Below are 18,550 nucleotides of genomic sequence, written 5' to 3'. Positions count from 1 at the left end.
ACCACCTTCTAGAAAACAAACTTATCTTCAAGCTACACCTCAACATTGCATCCCTTGTGACCACTGACAGCAAAGACACAGACAATTCAAGTTATCTTCATACTCCGCTTAACATCTCCTGATCCCATTCACAAATGGTGATATCACAACTTCCAGTCCTGATGTTAATGAAATGGAGAAGGGTCTAACTGTAGCCCATAATACCTATGACATCTGACATGGTAAACCCCCTCCAATGTCAGTTTTTTTTACACACCCATCATTGTTTTTGTCAGAGCTCGAAGGAATGGTGGACTTTTAATAAATCTTTATGAAAGTTTTTTGAGCAAAGAACAACAAGACAGAGTTTGAGATGGAAATCAAAATGGCAGTAAGTTTATTGCAAGCTTTATTAATATTAGATAACATCATACTTTACTGCTACGGTACAAATTAAACCAGAGTGTAATAAAGATGTTAGTTGAATCAACTTTCAGGTGTCGTGCAATAAATACTAAGCGCTCTAAGAAAGTATTAACGGTTAAACAACAGACAGATCGGTTGGTGTAACGTATTGTTACAGGGCTGCTCGGAATATTCAATTCTGAATAGAAAATCGATAGATTCAGCAGTCTATTTTTTATAATAATTGTTATCATATGTAATTGACCATAGCTAAGTGTAACGGATCATAATCAAATATCAGTGAAAGCAATTAACTACTTATAATTGCCGAAACATCATTCACCATTTGTCCTGTATATCACGTATTTGCTAGTTAATCAGAAGGAAAACCTGCGAGTAACCTGGTATTTTAGATACCAAGATATATTTCAGAAAGACAATGAAGAGAGATTGAGCCAATATAAGGCGATATTCCACAGAAAGCTTCTTGTCTGCATAAGTTTCTAAGACAAACATAGTTAATAGTGGATAGACTATCTCTCTCCCCCCCAGTATAATAATGTTACTAGTCAAAGGTTTGAATACACTTTCGTCACTTTAGGTTATCATTTTTCATAGTTCTGTATATATATTTACAGTACATAATGGAAAAGTTTAACAAGTTGGTACAAACAAAAGTCAAGTGTTAAAGCAATACTCAATTACCTCCTGTTCAAGAAAGTTCAAATCAGACACTAGACAATAATGGGAAAAAGAACAGCCAGGATGGAATCGTGTTGTTATTATTATTGTTATTATTATTTTGTAAAGTTCTTTCACTGATAGTACAGTTTGTTTAAACTCTTTAAACAATATTCAATGTTTCGTGCTTACCTCTTCAGCATTCTTAAAAAGTACTGCTTTTGAAGTTTTTTTTCAACTAAAATAAAGTGAAATGTTTGTTTTCGTGCGTATTTGTCAGTTTTAAGAGCTTTATATTTTATATTCACCAGAGACACATGAGTATATTTAAGTCCACAGAGATAACTACAGTTGTGTTTGGTGCTCAGGAGTATGCTTGTCTATTTTGCTATAAAAGAACAGATTATGCAGGCACCATCAGCCACATAACAAAGCCACAAAAGGACAGTTGTGGTTCATGGAGGTATGTGAAGCTCTCCAGAATACATCTCATAATTTGTAAACTTTGATCAATTGACACTTTTAATACAATTGAATGCAACTAGATCTCAACCGTAACAAGATTTTTTTGACAAAAAACAGTATCCTGTGCACTGAAAAGCTTGCTTTGATTAATTTTAGATTAATTCATGACTGTGTATTCAAATTTTCTCTTAAAATATTTAGTAGAATGACAAATATAGCACAAATATTTTAATTTTTAACAATGTAAGTGTGGAGATACATTACCTACTATTGACAGGCAACATATAGCATATTTTCATAAATGTTTAAAAGCATCACTAGCTGTATCTTTTATTAGTTTGTTCCGATTAAAAGAAATAGCATGCTATTTTTTATTCATAGGATTTATTGTCATTTGTTTGGAAGACAGGCCACAAATTAGAAGATGGTGGTGTCTATTCATACTTCAGAAAGCCAGCATTAAAAGGTGTGTTACTTTTTAAGCTTTTTTTAACGTGAAGAACAGTTATCAGAATTTGTCAACTTACAGTATTTCTAATTTTTTTTTCTACCAGCCAAGACAGCTATCTTCAATTTCCACACATACAGATAGTGCTTCCTAATTATCAGTTTAAACGTTTTCTGAGACTAATTTTATATTAGAACTTCACAAAAAGACTTTAACCAACAGATCACAAACCAGATCTCTAGTGAGGCATTCATTGACATGTGCCTTTCTTCAGCCCTGCCATTGTGTCAATGGCATTATGGGGGCAGAGAATATTAGTCTTAACAATGGGGGTCTGTGTGCTTTAGAATGTAGTGATCATTTGCTTCAGGTAAACACTTTAAATTATGCATAACTTTTTACATTTAGCATTTCTGTTGCAATATGTTTAGGTGAATGTTTTAGCAGTTTTTAAATCATGCTTATTAAAATTAGGAATAATTAAAATTACAGATTTTAAATGATGAATTCAGCTTTCACAAGTGACTATGTTGTGGTAATTGGACTCTGTCTTTCAGGTACTCACTTCAGTACAATTCCTGTACTGTAGACTTACAAATTGAATTGAAATGGGTCTTACAGCAATGTATTAGTAAATAAAGATTTATGCTGACTTTTCAATTCAGAGTACTTAATCATTTTTAATTATTTGTGCACTTTCTGAATTGTTTCTAACTAGACATGACATTCCCTTGAAGGTGAACTGCTTTGGTTGTACACTAGAGTTTATTTATTTATTTTTTTAGCTCTTCCTCATGAATACAAGAAGTAGAGACAAAAAGCAAGAAAAAAATCAATACAGCTAGGCATTCCTATGACATGTTTTGGCCATACTGGTTTATTTCAGAGTGGCACAGTGGGTAACGCTGCTGCCTCGCAGTTGGGAGACCTGGGGACCTGGGTTCGCTTCCCAGGTCCTCCCTGCGTGGAGTTTGCATGTTCTCCCCGTGTCTGCGTGGGTTTCCTCCGGGCGCTCCAGTTTCCTCCCACAGTCCAAAGACATGCTGGTTAGGTGGATTGGTGATTCTAAATTGGCCCTAGTGTGTGCTTGGTGTGTAGGTGTGTTTGTGTGTGTCCTGCAGTGGGTTGGCACCCTGCCGGGATTGGTTCCTGCCTTGTGCCCTGTGTTGGCTGGGATTGGCTCCAGCAGACCCCCGTGACCCTGTGTTCGGATTCAGCGGGTTGGAAAATGGATGGTTTATTTCATAAGCCAATTTGACTGTTCTTCTAGTAAAAGTGGAGTTAATATGTTGATATAACTCCTTGTGACTGGCTGGATGGTAACAAACTTGTTGGGACAGTACTCAGGCCAAGATTTCTGGATATGGACGAGGATGAAGTAACACACACAATTGGAAAATTAAACCAAAGGGGAGGCGATGAACATACTGAAGTAGTCATGTCCTCCTTGTTATTTACTTTTGACTGCATGAAGGATATGCACTCATTTCTTGATGACATACAGGTTAAAAAAAATCCCATCAGTTTCTGCTGTTCTACAAATTAGAATGTTATGTTTTGTTAACCTACAAAATTTTCAAGGACCTACATGTGGCACAATGCCTACAGTGATGTAATTTTATTCAGTGGATTTGTTCAGTGACTCACTGTAAAGAAAGGTGGGGATGGACTGGCTTTCTAACCTGGTTCAATAGTTCCTGGTCTACTCAAAAGGACCCATAGAATGGATGGAGGACACAGATGGATATCCCAACTGGGATTGTGTGCTGTATTTCTTTAAATATATTCATATTTGAATCTGGATCTTGTGTGTGTGGTTTTGTCAAGGGTTTGGGTGCTAAAATGCCCCCACTTGTTACACTCCCCTGTGTGGTAGTTATAACAATGATTTTGTGTTTTCATACATTACTTTAACTTTAAAGATCCACAGTAGACTGTTAGCTTGTATGTTCAAGATGGGAATCTAAATTAAAAGCAAAAATGAGTTTGGACAAAAATCTTCAGCCCCTGGAACTGTATATGACAACCACTGTATCAAACAATGCCATGTTATAGTTCACTCCAAATCAGGATTATTAATATATACATGTGTATTTTATATAATTTATACATTTTAAATATACAAGACGAGGGGGCTTCGCTCGCCAACCTCTGTGTTTGGTTAATCGGATATACAATTTTTTTTTTTTTCTTTGGAATTGTTTCAATTTCATTATTTGCACTTTTACTTTAAAGCTTAATTAAAAACAATATTTTTTGGAGACACATTGTGACAACACAACGTATATACACATTACCTTTCTTTTTGCCTGTTAAAATTTGCATCGCTTCTCCATGATCATCAATATACATCTGACCGCATTGTGTATTCTTTGAAGTTTAACTTGTCGTTGCTTTAATTGTTCCGGGACCCCAGATTCTCACAGCGTATGATCCATTATTGTGTAAATCCACGTTTTGTGCATTGAATGATGTGAATGCGAAAAGACTTTGTTGTCTACTCTTTGCCTTTTATTTCTGACCTCGATTTGTCCTGCTATTTCTTCAATTACACCTTGTTCTGATGATTAATCACCTTTTGTTTGCGGTAATGCGATCTTTTCTTTGATACTGTTGCGACTGCCATGATAAAGTGTCACAAAAGTTTTACTTGAACAATCGCCGACTTCCTAACCCCAAACACAACTTTCTAGCACCCTCTCCAATGCCCCCCCGCATCAATCAATACCCCGCTATCATTCTTCCATACTGTACTCCGCCCTCCCTCAATTGGACCGAACAGTCACTTAAAACCAAAACGCCCTTAACCGGGCTGGGACGCTACAATACTTTCGAATTCTACTGCTTTCATATTCTGTACCTTTGTCTACATGTGTATCGCGCCATCGTTTGTTTCAGCCTTTCGAATTCCACTGCTTTCATAATCTCTTATCTGTCTTTTTTTCTCTCCAACGCCTTTGGGTCTCTATTCTCCGTATTGTCCTTGTATGCTGTATATGTGCTGAGAGCACATGATCTGTGTGTACTACGTGCTTTTACACGACTGAGTGTTTTTTGATAGGTATGCTCTTATATGATATCTTTTGTAAGTAGGGCGTGTCTTGCAAGAATCTCATTTTCCACATCCCCGTGAGAATCTCTTGGCACCAAGTCTCATGTTTACGGTCCCCGCGAGACAAAAGAAACTTGCCACGGAGCATCTCGCGGGTCTTTTAAATGTCTTCCGAGAAGATCACGTATCGTCACCTTGCTTTTGCTTTCCAGGATTTTATTTTATAATAGACAGATAAGTGGGGGGAATATATACAGGTGCTGGTCATAAAATTAGAATATCATGACAAAGTTGATTTATTTCAGTAATTCCATTCAAAAAGTGAAACTTGTATATTAGATTAATTCATTACACACAGACTGATGTATTTCAAATGTTTATTTCTTTTAATGTTGATGATTATAACTGGCAACTAATGAAAGTCCCAAATTCAGTATCTCAGAAAATTAGAATATTGTGAAAAGGTTCAATATTGAAGACACCTGGTGCCACACTCTAATCAGCTAATTTACTCAAAACACCTGCAAAAGCCTTTAAATGGTCTCTCAGTCTACTTCTGTAGGCTACACAATCATGGGGAAGACTGCTGACTTGACAGTTGTCCAAAAGACGACCATTGACACCTTGCACAAGGAGGGCAAGACACAAAAGGTCATTGCTAAAGAGGCTGGCTGTTCACAGAGCTCTGTGTCCAAGCACATTAATAGAGAGGGGAAGGGAAGGACAAGATGTGGTAGAAAAAAAGTGTACAAGCAATAGGGATAACCGCACCCTGGAAAGGATTGTGAAACAAAACCCATTCAAAAATGTGGGGGAGATTCAAAAAGAGTGGACTGCAGCTGGAGTCAGTGCTTCAAGAACCACCACGCACAGATGTATGCAAGACATGGGTTTCAGCTGTCGCATTCCTTGTGTCAAGCCACTCTTGAACAAGAGACAGCATCAGAAGCGTCTCGCCTGGGCTAAAGACAAAAAGGACTGGACTGCTGCTGAGTGGTCCAAAGTTTTGTTCTCTGATGAAAGTAAATTTTGCATTTCCTTTGGAAATCAAGGTCTCAGAGTCTGGAGGAAGAGAGGAGAGGCACAGAATCCACGTTGCGTGAGGTCCAGTGTAAAGTTTCCACAGTCAATGATGGTTTGGGGTGCCATGTCATCTGCTGGTGTTGGTCCATTGTGTTTTCTGAGGTCCAAGGTCAACACAGCCGTCTACCAGAAAGTTTTAGAGCACTTCATGCTTCCTGCTGCCGACGAACTTTATGGAGATGCAGATTTCATTTTCCAACAGGACCTGGCACCTGCACACAGTGCCAAAGCTACCAGTACCTGGTTTAAGGACCATGGTATCCCTGTTCTTGATTGGCCAGCAAACTCACCTGACCTTAACCCCATAGAAAATCTATGGGGTATTGTGAAGAGGAAGATGCAATACGCCAGACCCAACAATTCAGAAGAGCTGAAGGCCACTATCAGAGCAACATGGGCTCTCATAACACCTGAGCAGTGCCACAGACTGATCGACTCAATGCCACGCCGCATTGCTGCAGTAGTCCAGGCCAAAGGAGCCCCAACTAAATATTGAGTGCTGTACATGCTCATACTTTTCATGTTCATACCTTTCAGTTGGCCAACATTTCTAAAAATCCTTTTTTTGCATTGGTCTTAATTGATATTCTAATTTTCTGAGATACTGAATTTGGGACTTTCATTAGTTGTCAGTTATAATCGTCAACATTAAAAGAAATAAACATTTGAAATACATCAGTCTGTGTGTAATGAATGAATCTAACATACAAGTTTCACTTTTTGAATGGAATTACTGAAATGAATCAGCTTTGTCCTGATATTCTAATTTTATGACCAGCACCTGTATGTGTGTTCCATGGTTTATATCTTTTGTAATGTTTATTCATGCTTTTTCATGTCCATAACAGTCTGTATGATGCATGTGATAACTCATTTTATAACTAACTACTCTCACTCAGCCTTCTTACTAAATTTTAACTTGGTATAGAACTTTGCTCCCCTTCATCGCCATGATGCATATTGGTACACAAGTTAAATCTTATACTCCACATCATCTTGGCATATCTGGTTAATTTAAAAACTGCTCTTACAGAGGTATGTTTATAGAAAATGGCTTAGCATTCAACATTGTTCTGCCAACAGAACTGGATGTTAGACTTCATAGCAAATACACCGAAGGCTTAGCAAATTACCACCCTCAACCCAGGCACAGTATGGGGTAGTGTGCTGATCCCCCGGTATGATTGTGTGTCTGGACACCACACCAGCTCCATCAGTAGAAATGCTAATGACATCACGGTCATAGGCCTGATCACCAACAATAATGAAATGTTTTACACACAAGAGGTCTACCTGCTGACTCAGCAGTTCCAGGAGCAGATCATAGACTTCAGAGAACGGATTAGAGTATGGTTTGTTTGAGGCCAGGGGGGTGGGTGTTGTGGAAAAGGTGTTTAAATTTGGTACAGTAACAATCATTGATGAATTGACGAGGGAACAGCATGGTTTGTTTATTGCCAAGTTCACCAATGCCTTCCCGAGATGTCTCATAGGTGCTGGCTGGAGTCCATCTTCACTGACTGCATCACATCCTGATATAGCACACATGCTTGGGTCACTACAGAGGGTGGTGAAACTCACAAAATATTGCTAGCACCTAGCTGCCTTCTTTCCAGGATATCTAAAAGACATTCTGCCAAGATTATTCAGCACCTGGCAATCCTACACAGCTGTTTTTCTTACTCCTCCCTTCTGGCAAATAGTAAAAGAAACGATGGCCCTCACTGTGGATTCAGAGAAAGTGTTTTAGTTGTGGAGTTGCTGAACAGGCACTCGTCATAACAATTATAAGAAAAATACTATGTATAAATATTTGAAATGTACTGTATTCTATGAAATATTGTATTCTAGGTATATTTTTGCGTTTTATTATATTATCACTGTTCTGGGGAGACATGCAAGTAACAATATTCTACTGTATGCACGAGACAGTAAATACTGTAGGTTTAATGATGAGATCACCTCGGGAGGATAGCCTGTTGAATGCACACTGCAATTGACCCACTATTTATCCATCCATCATCCAACCCGCTATATAAAAAAAAAAAAAAAAAAAAAAAAAGACGACTCAACGATCGTTCAACATAAAAACAAAGTTGGGGCTCAAAACTGCTTTTGCAATCTACTTAAATGTTGCATGAAAAAGGTTTAAGAACAATCACAAGTGTCTCAAACTCAAGTTATTGAAACTTGTAAAATTACATAAATTTCCTGGCTGTCACATGCCATTCCATTGATATGGACATGACATATTTCACACATACAGCTTTTAGTAATGAAAATGTTGATGGATCAAATCCGTAAATAAATGGTTTCCTAAAATGTTTCCCTGTCAGTTTTAAAACCAATTTTATATATAGCACTTTTTGCAAACCTTTTACAAATTAATTCAGCTTAATATTGTTTTACATGTGTATAATTTGCTAGTGGAATATGAAACATTTATAAATTGAAATCTCTAGGTACGAATTTCATGGGGTGCATTCTTTTTGAAACACTGGATGGTAATATGATGTGTTACTTTTACTATAATGCAACAAACAGTTCAGGGAAAAAAACAAACGAACAACTATTCAAAATAGATATAAAGTACAGTGTGTTTTTTTTTTTTTTAATATACATATCGGCAAAGTCCAAACCAAGAATGCTTGGTTAGTATGACACGAAGTCATTTATGTTTGTTCCAAATAGAAAACTGCTGTAATTTGTACAACTACAGCGCACTTTGCAATAAGTGCGTCAATACTGTCTCGCAGAGGACATGATGCAAGCGCCGCTGGGAAAGGGAATTACGATAATCGCGTCATCACATGGACGTCAACAGTGCTGTCAAGAGCGTTCCGTGACTGACGCTATGGGTTCTGTGATCTGGAGGACATTTCGTGGCTGATACCAGGAGGTATTGCAGTCTGCAATTACACTCGGTTGCTAAAATGTGGACCTCAATACTCACAGCCCCCCAGTCCTCCTCCAAGAAAGCCCTTAGATTCTCCAAGGGGAAGAATCCAGACTGGTTCAAGGAGGCCATAGACAAGATGTTCCACCTCCTGGAGGCCAAAAATGCAGAGTTTCAAACACACCTTGCAAATCCATTGACAGTTTCACTCCTGAAGTAGTGGGTGGTGGGGGGAACAAAATCAATTACATAATGCAGGCTATGGGACATCAAGAACGACATGTAGATTAACAAGACCAATGGAGTTCCACAACGCTATCAAAGGAATTTACGGTCCTTCGATGTAATGTTGCTCTAGTCCAGACCACAGATGGCAGGACACAGATGTTGCATTGTTGGGTATAGCACTTTTGGGATCTCGAACAAAATCAGCCCAGCAGATCCTTCAGTCCTCAAGGAGATCTCCACACTCCCCCCAAGTCCCTGAACTAGAGGAGTGTCCAGTTCTTTAGTAAATCCAATCTGCTGTACAGGCCCTTGAAGCTTGAGTGGGCTGACAATGATCTAGGAGCTCCAGTATACAAACAATGTTCCCACTGTAGCTCTTCACCTGGAAAGACTTCAGAGGACTGCCGCATCCTTGCGCCTGGATGGGCCAGGAAATTAGTACCCCAAAGACATTGACCCTTCACGCTGCCTTCCACCGCACAGATCCTCCAATCGACATCTGCTGTATTTTGTCACCTACGCGAGCTCTGCATGCCAACTAATGTTTTGGTCGTGTGTATATCAAAGCTACGGTATGGATGCAACTCCTGGACTCCCTGCTGCAAGCAAATCTGCAACCTAGAAGTGTTCCACTTCTGCTGCCTCCAGAAGACCCTGGGCATCACTTGGGAGGACAGGGTTTTACACGCTGAAATTCTAAAATGCTGCTCATCAATCAGCATGGAGGCTATTCTGATCAGCTATATTTTACTCTAGATCATGTACAATATCCACATGAATGAGTCAACTTACCCAGATAGAGAGTTCACTATACAGGACTAAAGGCCTGCTCAAGACACAAGCTAGGGCTTGCATACTGTGAAGACAGATCATCATTGAGTCTGTTGCTTCAAAACAAACAACCCATAAACCAGAGTTGAACAGAGTGAAAAGACATCACTATCAGCGCCAATCCACTGTGTCAGGGGGGCAATTCCCATGCTCATTAAGATCTGGGTCTGTCTTTGCCGAAGTGGGCTGCTCTTCCACTAGTATACACACTGGAAGGGAGAGTGACAGACATGGACAATGCCACTGGTAGACGGAGTATCAGCCATGACCGGTAGTTGCTTCCATCTCATTAGAATATTCTTTTGTACTACTTACGTGAAGAAAAAGTCAACGTTTCCTACTTATCCTTTACATCCTTGTTGTGCTACTAAACATAAACATAGATGGGTTTACAGCATTTTCACAAGCTCTAGTATACCCGAGAGGATGGAGTTATTAGGAGCCCACTGTACATATGGATTAATTGGGAGAGTTTTGGTTTTAGGAGATTTGTCTCATGCCCTGTGACTGCATAAGGCAAGATGTTTGTAAAGGAGTCTAACCATTTGATTTCCAAAATTTAAACGGTCATTTCCTAAGATTGAAGACCTGAAAATTTGTGGCAAGAAGATTGTTGAAACATTCAAATCACCACATGCGATTAACAAGCTGCTGAATATTTTGGGTCAATCTCTCGGCTGTAGCAGGACCTGTCAGTTGAAGAGTTACCTACCGTGTCAGTCTGCATTTGTTTCTATGTTGTACATTTAATGAAAGGATTCACCATTGACTGGACCAGCATTTCTAGGACTAGTATAAAGTTTGTTACTGTGCTTTCTCACTTTTTCAATCCTAAGATTAGGTTTTCTTTTTTTCTCTCTATTTAGACAAAGGACTGCTTTTACTAGTGGGTTCTGGATACTCTACAAATACACAGTACGTTCTGATTTGGTTGCGATGCTGTCCCCTCCCTACAGTGAACAGTACTTTAAAGAACATCCTGCATATTTAAATCCACTGAAAAAGTTCAACCAGTTTATTTGTAAAAGTTTTTTGCCCCATTTGTCATAATGCAGTTAAAAGCAACAATCAAGTTAAGATGGTACATGAAGAATGGGGTGGTCCGATTTTTGATTAGGAAAATACTGCATGAACCAAATATTCTGAACATCTAGCAATTCAACAGCTATGCAAGACTGGAGCTTGGTTGTCTGGAATTAAAACCTTGTAGGCACAAGCATCCAGACTACTAATTTGCCCATTGGTGCATTTGTATGTTGGTTCAATTAAACTAGTGTTTTACCAACAAAAAAAGAATGAATAAATTAATGTGGATCAATGCCTTTTTTTTTTTATATTATATATTATATTTAATCAGAATGTTGTACAATCTTTGTCAAGGTTACCATTTGCCTTTTTAGATGTGTGCTTTATCTACTGTTACACCCATTTATTCTATCAGTGCAAATGTACGATCACTTTTTGTCGTATCACATTTTTCTTTTTGTATACTTTTGGCGTTGCACAGATTCAGGATGGTAAATGCAGTGATGTGTTTAAACTCAAGCTGTACATTTCCAGAAACTGCATGAAATGAGGTGGGATATTCTATGGCTTCCCCATGAAACATTTTTATCTGTGAAAAAGTAATGAATATTAAAATACCAGCAACTTATGCAAAATTTTCAAGCCTATTAAGGCTATGATCTAAATAAACATTTTAGAATGCAAATATTAAAACATTTAGAAAGCTGTAGGCCAACCTAGCTGAATTTTACAATTTCATTTTTTTCTACTCGTACTAGGCAGCACCAATTAAGTGTTAATGCAAGAGATTGTTTAACTACTTCCTGGTGTAATGCAACAATTACTTTGTCCAGTCAGTCTAAATTGATACCTTAGGTGTGAGCTTTGTCTAACAGTACAAGGTCCTATTACTTCCCTGTACCATGTCTTAGTGACTGTTTAAGCCAGGTACATACCAGAGGAACTGTGATTAAAGTCTGGCATTCTTCTAGGTCTTTTAGTTTTATCTTTCGTTGTCCGAGTTTTGGCTTTTAAGATGTTGGCTGGGGGCGAAGAGGAGTCGTCGGAGGATGAGGAGAACAGCTCTAAGAATTGACCACTCTCCCTACACAAGGAACATTTCTTTGTTGAACAAGCAAAATCTTTTGATAGCTGCAAATCCTCTCTTTCTGCATAATTTCTAATAGCTCCACTGTGATGCTCTGCACGCTCTCGTTGCCAGATTGAGTGTGAAGGTGCAATTGCCATTACCTAAAATAGAACAATGAAGTTAATTATTCTTCAGTAATCATCCATCCATCCATCCATTATCTAACCCGCTATATCCTAACTACAGGGTCACAGGGGTCTACTGGAGCCAATCCCAGCCAATACAGGGCGCAAGGCAGGAAACAAACCCCGGGCAGGGCGCCAGCCTACCACAGGGTACGTACACACACACACACACACACACACCCCAAGCACACACTAGGGACAATTTACAATCACCAATGCACCTAACCTGCATGTCTTTGGACTGTGGGAGGAGACCCGAGTACCCAGAGGAAACGTAATCAGTAATGCCAATAACCAAAACAAATATATAAATACCTCTTCACAGCACAGCCGGCTTACAACAGCCCGGTATTTTATGCGAGCCCATAGCAAATCCCTTTGCATCAGAAATTTGTGAAAATGCTTCCTCCAATTTTTACCCAAAGCCCATGGAAATATTTCATACTTGCTTTCTTCGTCATCTTCTTCCATTGTATTTGCCAAGTACCTACAGGGTACATTTTCAGACATTTTATATTTTAGTGGAAGCAAAAAAAAAATAAATTTTATATCAGATCTTGGGTTATATGGATTTCAACTCTCAGATTGTATACTTTTTATATGAGACTAAATGATAACACACCTTAGAAAAATTACATTTTTTTATACTTCATCATTAAAAGGCTGATATGCCAAAATTGCAGACAATATCCTTAAAAGGACAGTTCATAATTTTCACAAACAAAAATGTGTTCTTTACATATGCAGCCTTAAAAGAATACACTTGCACTTACAGGGCAACAAAGAAGTTCATTCTAGTATGCTCCACAATGCTGAATTTGGCCCTCTTGAAATACACAAATGTCATAGCCAACAAGTACTAGAGAAAGAAAGAAAGCAGTAATATTGTAAAGAGAGCTTTCATGCAAGATTTATTTCACATGGGAGGAAAATAAAATAAAAGAAAAACACCACACACACGCAACAGCTTTAAGTAACAAGTGTAATCAAAACAGCTATAAAATTACTAGGGATTCTGGCCATCAGATCCCTTAATCCAGCTCAGTGTTGCAATACACAGGATAACAGTACACTGAACATTTTCATAGTACAACACTAAACTATTACTTGTGTGGTCATTTGGTTTTTTTAATATATAGGTTTTAAATATACATGCACTCAATTTCAGTACTCACATATTCAAGTTTAGGATTGAAAGGAAGTATAATCTATCCCAGCAGTGCTGGTGGCAACATATAAGCCAACTGTGAATAGGACACCAGCCAATCTTGGAGGACACTTGCTCAACACCCAAAATAATTTACAAAGACACAATTTAGCGTTACCAAAAAATGTAACCATGTATGAAAATTTTGGGGGATGGAAAAGGGAAAAACAACAATGCTGACATCTGAACTTAGCATAGTGATGTAATGATTAATGATATTGACTTAACTCCAACAGATAAAAGTGAAAGTGTTGCATAGTAGAAAATGCAAGCAATAATAAATTGCACTGTTCTCAAAATACTACTACTCTTCCACAGAGAGAGATTTATACAGTATATATTTCTACAAATGAAACCAACTACATACCTACACAAAGAGGCAACAGTGGAATGCACTTAAAGAGCTGTCAAATTTACAGAGCACTTATTATGTAGAGCCCATCTGCTGGGCTTGAACAGTATAGCTTGTCCAGATTGACTGGAAGTTGATAGGGAAAATCTCTTGACCCAGATTCAACTTACACAAAGTTTCTTCAGACTTCAGCAATACTTAAGTGCCAGAAATCCATTTAACAAAGATACTTTTGTAGCTTACCAATGCAAGCAGGTTACTCTTGTAATACAAATCTGGTTGTACCCACAATCCTTTGTTAGACAAAGGCTTTACAGAGTATGAATATGCAAGAGAATATTAAGCATATAGTGGATAACATGTTAACCTATTACAAACAGATTCATATATGGAACATGAGATCATCCTGTATTAGGTTACATAGAATGAAGTTCAAGTATCCCCAAGTCTGCAGTGACCTCGAAGCCTTACATTCTAAAATGAATTCATCCGGCTTACAACTGTTGCACAACTAAAAAGCTTTATAGACAAAAGTTGTTACATGAAAGATTCTCCACAACAAGGTATAGCAGTTAATAAGCAGCACTTTCCCCACACCTGCCCCTTCAGATCTTAACTGTACACTCTTCCATTATAACTTGATACACAAACTTTATTGTAATAAGTTACTGACACTGCAACACAGTTAGTGATGTTATATTATCTGAAAGTTCTGACAGTCAGATGCACATAGCAAAATGTCATTTAAGTGTCCAATAATTTATAAAATTACCAAAAGTCATTATCTGAATATTTGATCCAAGGAAACTTTCTAATGCAAAACCATTTACCTTGTCTGTAATTTTGCAGCAGCAGTCCATCCACAGGAAATCTTGTATCAAATCATCATCTGAAAACAAAATTTGCATTCAAGAAAAAAAGTGCAGTACTTAACAATATTGTTCTAATATGTATACGCATTCACACTAACAAAAAAACAAATTCATTAAGATCTGTACTAATTACTATATTTTAAATATTTTAACTAGCTAATAAATATTAAACACTTCTGTAGACTTAAAGTCATAATAATGTTCGATGCGAGGAATATTACCCTTTCTACATACCAAACAGTTTAAAAAAAGCTGTCATTTCCTGACGTCCTATAAGTAAAGATGGACTACCCTCAAGGTGGTTTGTTTTGTTGCTTTTATTTTTTGTTTGATGCTCTTCTGGCAGAACTGGTCTTTTTAGGTGTAAACTCTTCTTGTGTTGCAGTGACCTGGAAGCAACTGATTTCATATGTACAACAACTGAAGCGGGAGTCTTGCAGCAGTTTTGTGTTACCTTAATCATTATTCGGTCTTGCACAAATCACTGGAAATCTGTTGAAATAAAAAGGATGACCCAACAAACACTCTTCAGTTTACATTTATAGATCAAAATGATCATGGTTTATGCATAAACTTTAGAAATTTAGTTTTTTTTTTTTTATACCAATACAAAAACACTTTTTAATAATAGTCTTCAGTAAACAAAGTTTTTAATGCCCAAGCCATTTTAAACCATACCACACTGAACTACTCTTACTGACCAAATCTGGAGTGGTTTCTTAATACTGTAGTTTCCTTTATTTCTGGGACATGGTCTTATGAAAAGGTTAGTAAAGAATGTGAAGATATTTAATCGAAGGGCAATCTATAATGTTATCACTGTTCAAAATGATACACACACACTTACTGCCACATACTTGGGGGTTAATGCACCCCTGGACGCCAACTACTTTTTGCTGCACTTTAAGTAAACGTCACAATTCACAAAGAAAATGTGAAATTTTAATGGAGCATTTTTTTTCCATGCAAACAGCATCACAATTACTGCAACACCGATCATTTTACACACTGACAATGAACTGTAAAAACTATTTTAAAAAAACTGCTGGAACAATATGTACAAAGTGCAACTGACGCCATTGATAATTCAGTAAATCACCGAGCCAACTGCGCTTGAACTGGCCGCACGCAAGCACACAGAGATAAGCGCGGATGCTTGCAGGCTTGTCTAGTGCAGCGGCTGAATCCCAGGGAGAGTGATGCTACAGTTCTGCCAGGGCCGGCAGTGGTTACGAGCTGGCTGCTCAACGAATATACGGCACGGACTGATCAGCTCCGGCGGGCTGGCAAATTGCTGTGGGAGAGAGACTATAGCCGGTGGCGGCGTTCAATGAATGTACGTCGCCGAAAATACTCGGCCCTACGTGCTGTCAAATTGCACTGAGACACGGCTATAGCCGATTGCAGCATTCAACGAATGTAAGTCGCCAAATATACTCAGCACAGGACCGGCGTGCTGGCAAGTTGCACTGAAAACCGACTTTAGCCGGTTGCGGCGTTCAACTAACGTACTTTGCCGAATATTCTCGGTTCCGGCGGTTTAAAGGAATATTTTTAGCAAAAGTCTCCTCTCCCGATTATTATTACTCTTTTGTATTTTACACAAGAAAACTTCCACACGAATACACACAAACAAATAATACATAAAGTACGGTGATGGTTAAGTTTATCATCTGATAAAGTAGTCGGGTGAGATAAAACAGAGAGTCACACAGTGGTAGTTAAGAGTGGGAACTCAAGATGCAACTTTGTAAAGTCCCGTTGCCTACCCATCAGACCACACAACATTTGGCAGTTTAAGAATCTTCAATAAATGAACCAAGACTACATTTTTGCGAAAGTGAAAAAAAGCTTTAAAAAAACAGAACGGTGGTTTAGACGACCCAATAGAAGAATACAAAAACTCCGGGTAAACGATTCGAGCTTCTGTACGTGGGATGTGTCCTAGTGAACTGATGTGTCACCCTGAAGCCTATTTAGCACCAACGAAATAAATAGATTTTTCAAAAATGCGAGGTTTTGGCCTGGAACATTCGTGATTGAGTAAAACCTTTAGGCAGTTTTATTTTCAACTTTTCTGCGTGCGTTGAAATTTAACCTCATTTTTCCAACAGAAACAGTTGCGTATTTCACGTACGTGCAGCTATGTACATTTATATTGCAAAATTAACTCGGAATAAAGGATATTTTTGCTACAGGAGGCATCATATTAAAAACATACCAAATTGGAAACATACAATTAAAACATTCGCCTTTTTTCACCGTATCACAAGAAGACTGACAAATTGCCAACAGCCATTAACTTGAAGATGAAAAGCAAACAACGGATTGAGATAAACACAATTACCACAAAATGTCTTATCTCACCTGCTACTTCAGAGTAAATTCAGTTTGCGGCTAGCCATTTGACGTGTAATGTAAAGGGAATATATTAGTAACAACACCGTTAAAATTACACGAGATGTGTGCGTGTTTCCCTACCAGAAAGACGAAAAGACCTCGGAACAAACGGGCGGGAAAAGGAAGGCGAGCGGCAGAGCTATAGTTAATTATTTTCATTTTTTTTTTCTTCTTTCGTATAATATTTAAACGTTATATGAAATTACCCAACTCACATGTGGATTCCAGATCTTAAAAGGTGAAATAAGGATTCCCGTTACGGGGGTGCTGAAGAAGGAAGTTGCACCCTACTCCGCAGTTCCCACTGCGAACATAATAGCCAAGTTCTAATAGTCAATTCGCGCCTGCAAATTACGCTTGCTTAATTAGCAGTCGTGTTTGCATTCGCTGTCCCAATTGCAGCGGAAAGTGTGATTTTTTTTTTTTATCCGGATCATGAGGGACTTAACTTCCTTGTAACAGCCAGCTGCAGGTAGGATATTGTTAAAATTCTTACTTGACTGGCGCTATAAACTAACGGCAGATACAAGAGGATGTCCCTTTCAAGCTAATTCGCATCGAAGGAAGACTTCTCTGTTTTTTAAACCACGATAGAATAATGTACACCAGTGCTCCGCAACCTTTTCTCACCTACGACACACCAAATTTCTTCCTAGAATTCCGCGGCACATCAAAAGCCAAAATATATAGCAGTGGCGTAGCTAGGGCGGGGAGGTGTGGCGGTCCGCTTCGAGCGCCAGCTATTTAGGGGCGTCCAAACTACGGTAGTTTCCTTTTTTTTTTTTTGTTCCTTGAGGAGGCGCAAAAAAAAATTTCTTTCAGCTTTGGGGCGTCAAATTTTTCACCGCCCCGGGTCAACATGATCTCCAGCTAAGCCACTGATATATAGATATTAATTTAATACACAAATTTTACAATAAATTTTCATTTTTTATTAAGTATACATTTATTTTAAGTATACATATATTTACTTTTATGCAATCTTAATAATTATTATAACATAATGACTGATTAATGTGATACCTGCGCCTGTTTCAATGAACACAAAAGTTTTATATTCGGCTCAATATTTGACAGCGCAACCCGAAGTTCTTGGTCAAGATCTTTTAAGCATGACCGCTTATCATTTTTTAATTAACACAAGAGTTGTTTGTCTTTTTTGGCGTAACTGGGATGGTTTGAATTTAGATGGCGATTTAGTTTACTGGGTGCCATTGCCTCGTTTGATAGCTGATCACCGCAAATGATGCATTGTGGCTTTGGAGCCGTTTCGTCACCACACCACGAGAATCCATATCGAATGTAGTCTTCGTTGTACTTCCTTTTTACAATCTTCTTTGTTTTTTTTTTTTTTGCAACACTTGTGCTGGG

General features: G+C 38.2%; 1 protein-coding gene across 4 annotated transcripts; it reads right to left on the bottom strand.

Moving 5' to 3' along the window:
• Positions 1-10,506: 10,506 nt before the first annotated feature.
• On the bottom strand, positions 10,507-17,861 carry spdya (speedy/RINGO cell cycle regulator family member A). Of its 4 annotated transcripts, none has more exons than XM_051925012.1 (7): positions 17,810-17,861; positions 15,014-15,271; positions 14,738-14,796; positions 13,122-13,207; positions 12,664-12,835; positions 12,030-12,324; positions 10,507-11,683 (listed from the first exon to the last, which is right to left on the bottom strand). In XM_051925012.1, the coding sequence occupies exons 2-7, from the start codon at positions 15,240-15,242 to the stop codon at positions 11,610-11,612; spliced, it is 915 nt and encodes a 304-aa protein (XP_051780972.1). In that variant the 5' UTR covers positions 15,243-15,271; positions 17,810-17,861; the 3' UTR covers positions 10,507-11,609. The 4 variants fall into 4 exon arrangements, with proteins under 4 accessions (XP_051780972.1, XP_028653195.1, XP_028653196.1 ...); XM_028797362.2 differs by lacking the exon at positions 17,810-17,861 and adding an exon at positions 17,395-17,534; XM_028797363.2 differs by lacking the exon at positions 17,810-17,861 and adding an exon at positions 17,147-17,315.
• Between the last annotated feature and the right edge of the window lie 689 nt (positions 17,862-18,550).

Source organism: Erpetoichthys calabaricus, chromosome 3, assembly GCF_900747795.2.
Source record: "Erpetoichthys calabaricus chromosome 3, fErpCal1.3, whole genome shotgun sequence".
Lineage (NCBI taxonomy): Eukaryota > Metazoa > Chordata > Cladistia > Polypteriformes > Polypteridae > Erpetoichthys > Erpetoichthys calabaricus.
Note: the sequence above shows the minus strand (reverse complement) of the source record. Positions and strands in the feature narration are given on the sequence as shown.

Bases quoted from the DNA above. Each gene is read 5' to 3' on its own strand.
- spdya (XM_051925012.1), bottom strand. From the start codon at position 15,242: ATGATTAAGGTAACACAAAACTGCTGCAAGACTCCCGCTTCAGTTGTT. The intron at 13,208-14,737 runs GTAAATGGTTTT...TTCTTTCTCTAG, and splicing joins GCTGCAAAATTACAGACAAG to TACTTGTTGGCTATGACATT. The intron at 12,325-12,663 runs GTATTTATATAT...GTTCTATTTTAG, and splicing joins GCCGGCTGTGCTGTGAAGAG to GTAATGGCAATTGCACCTTC.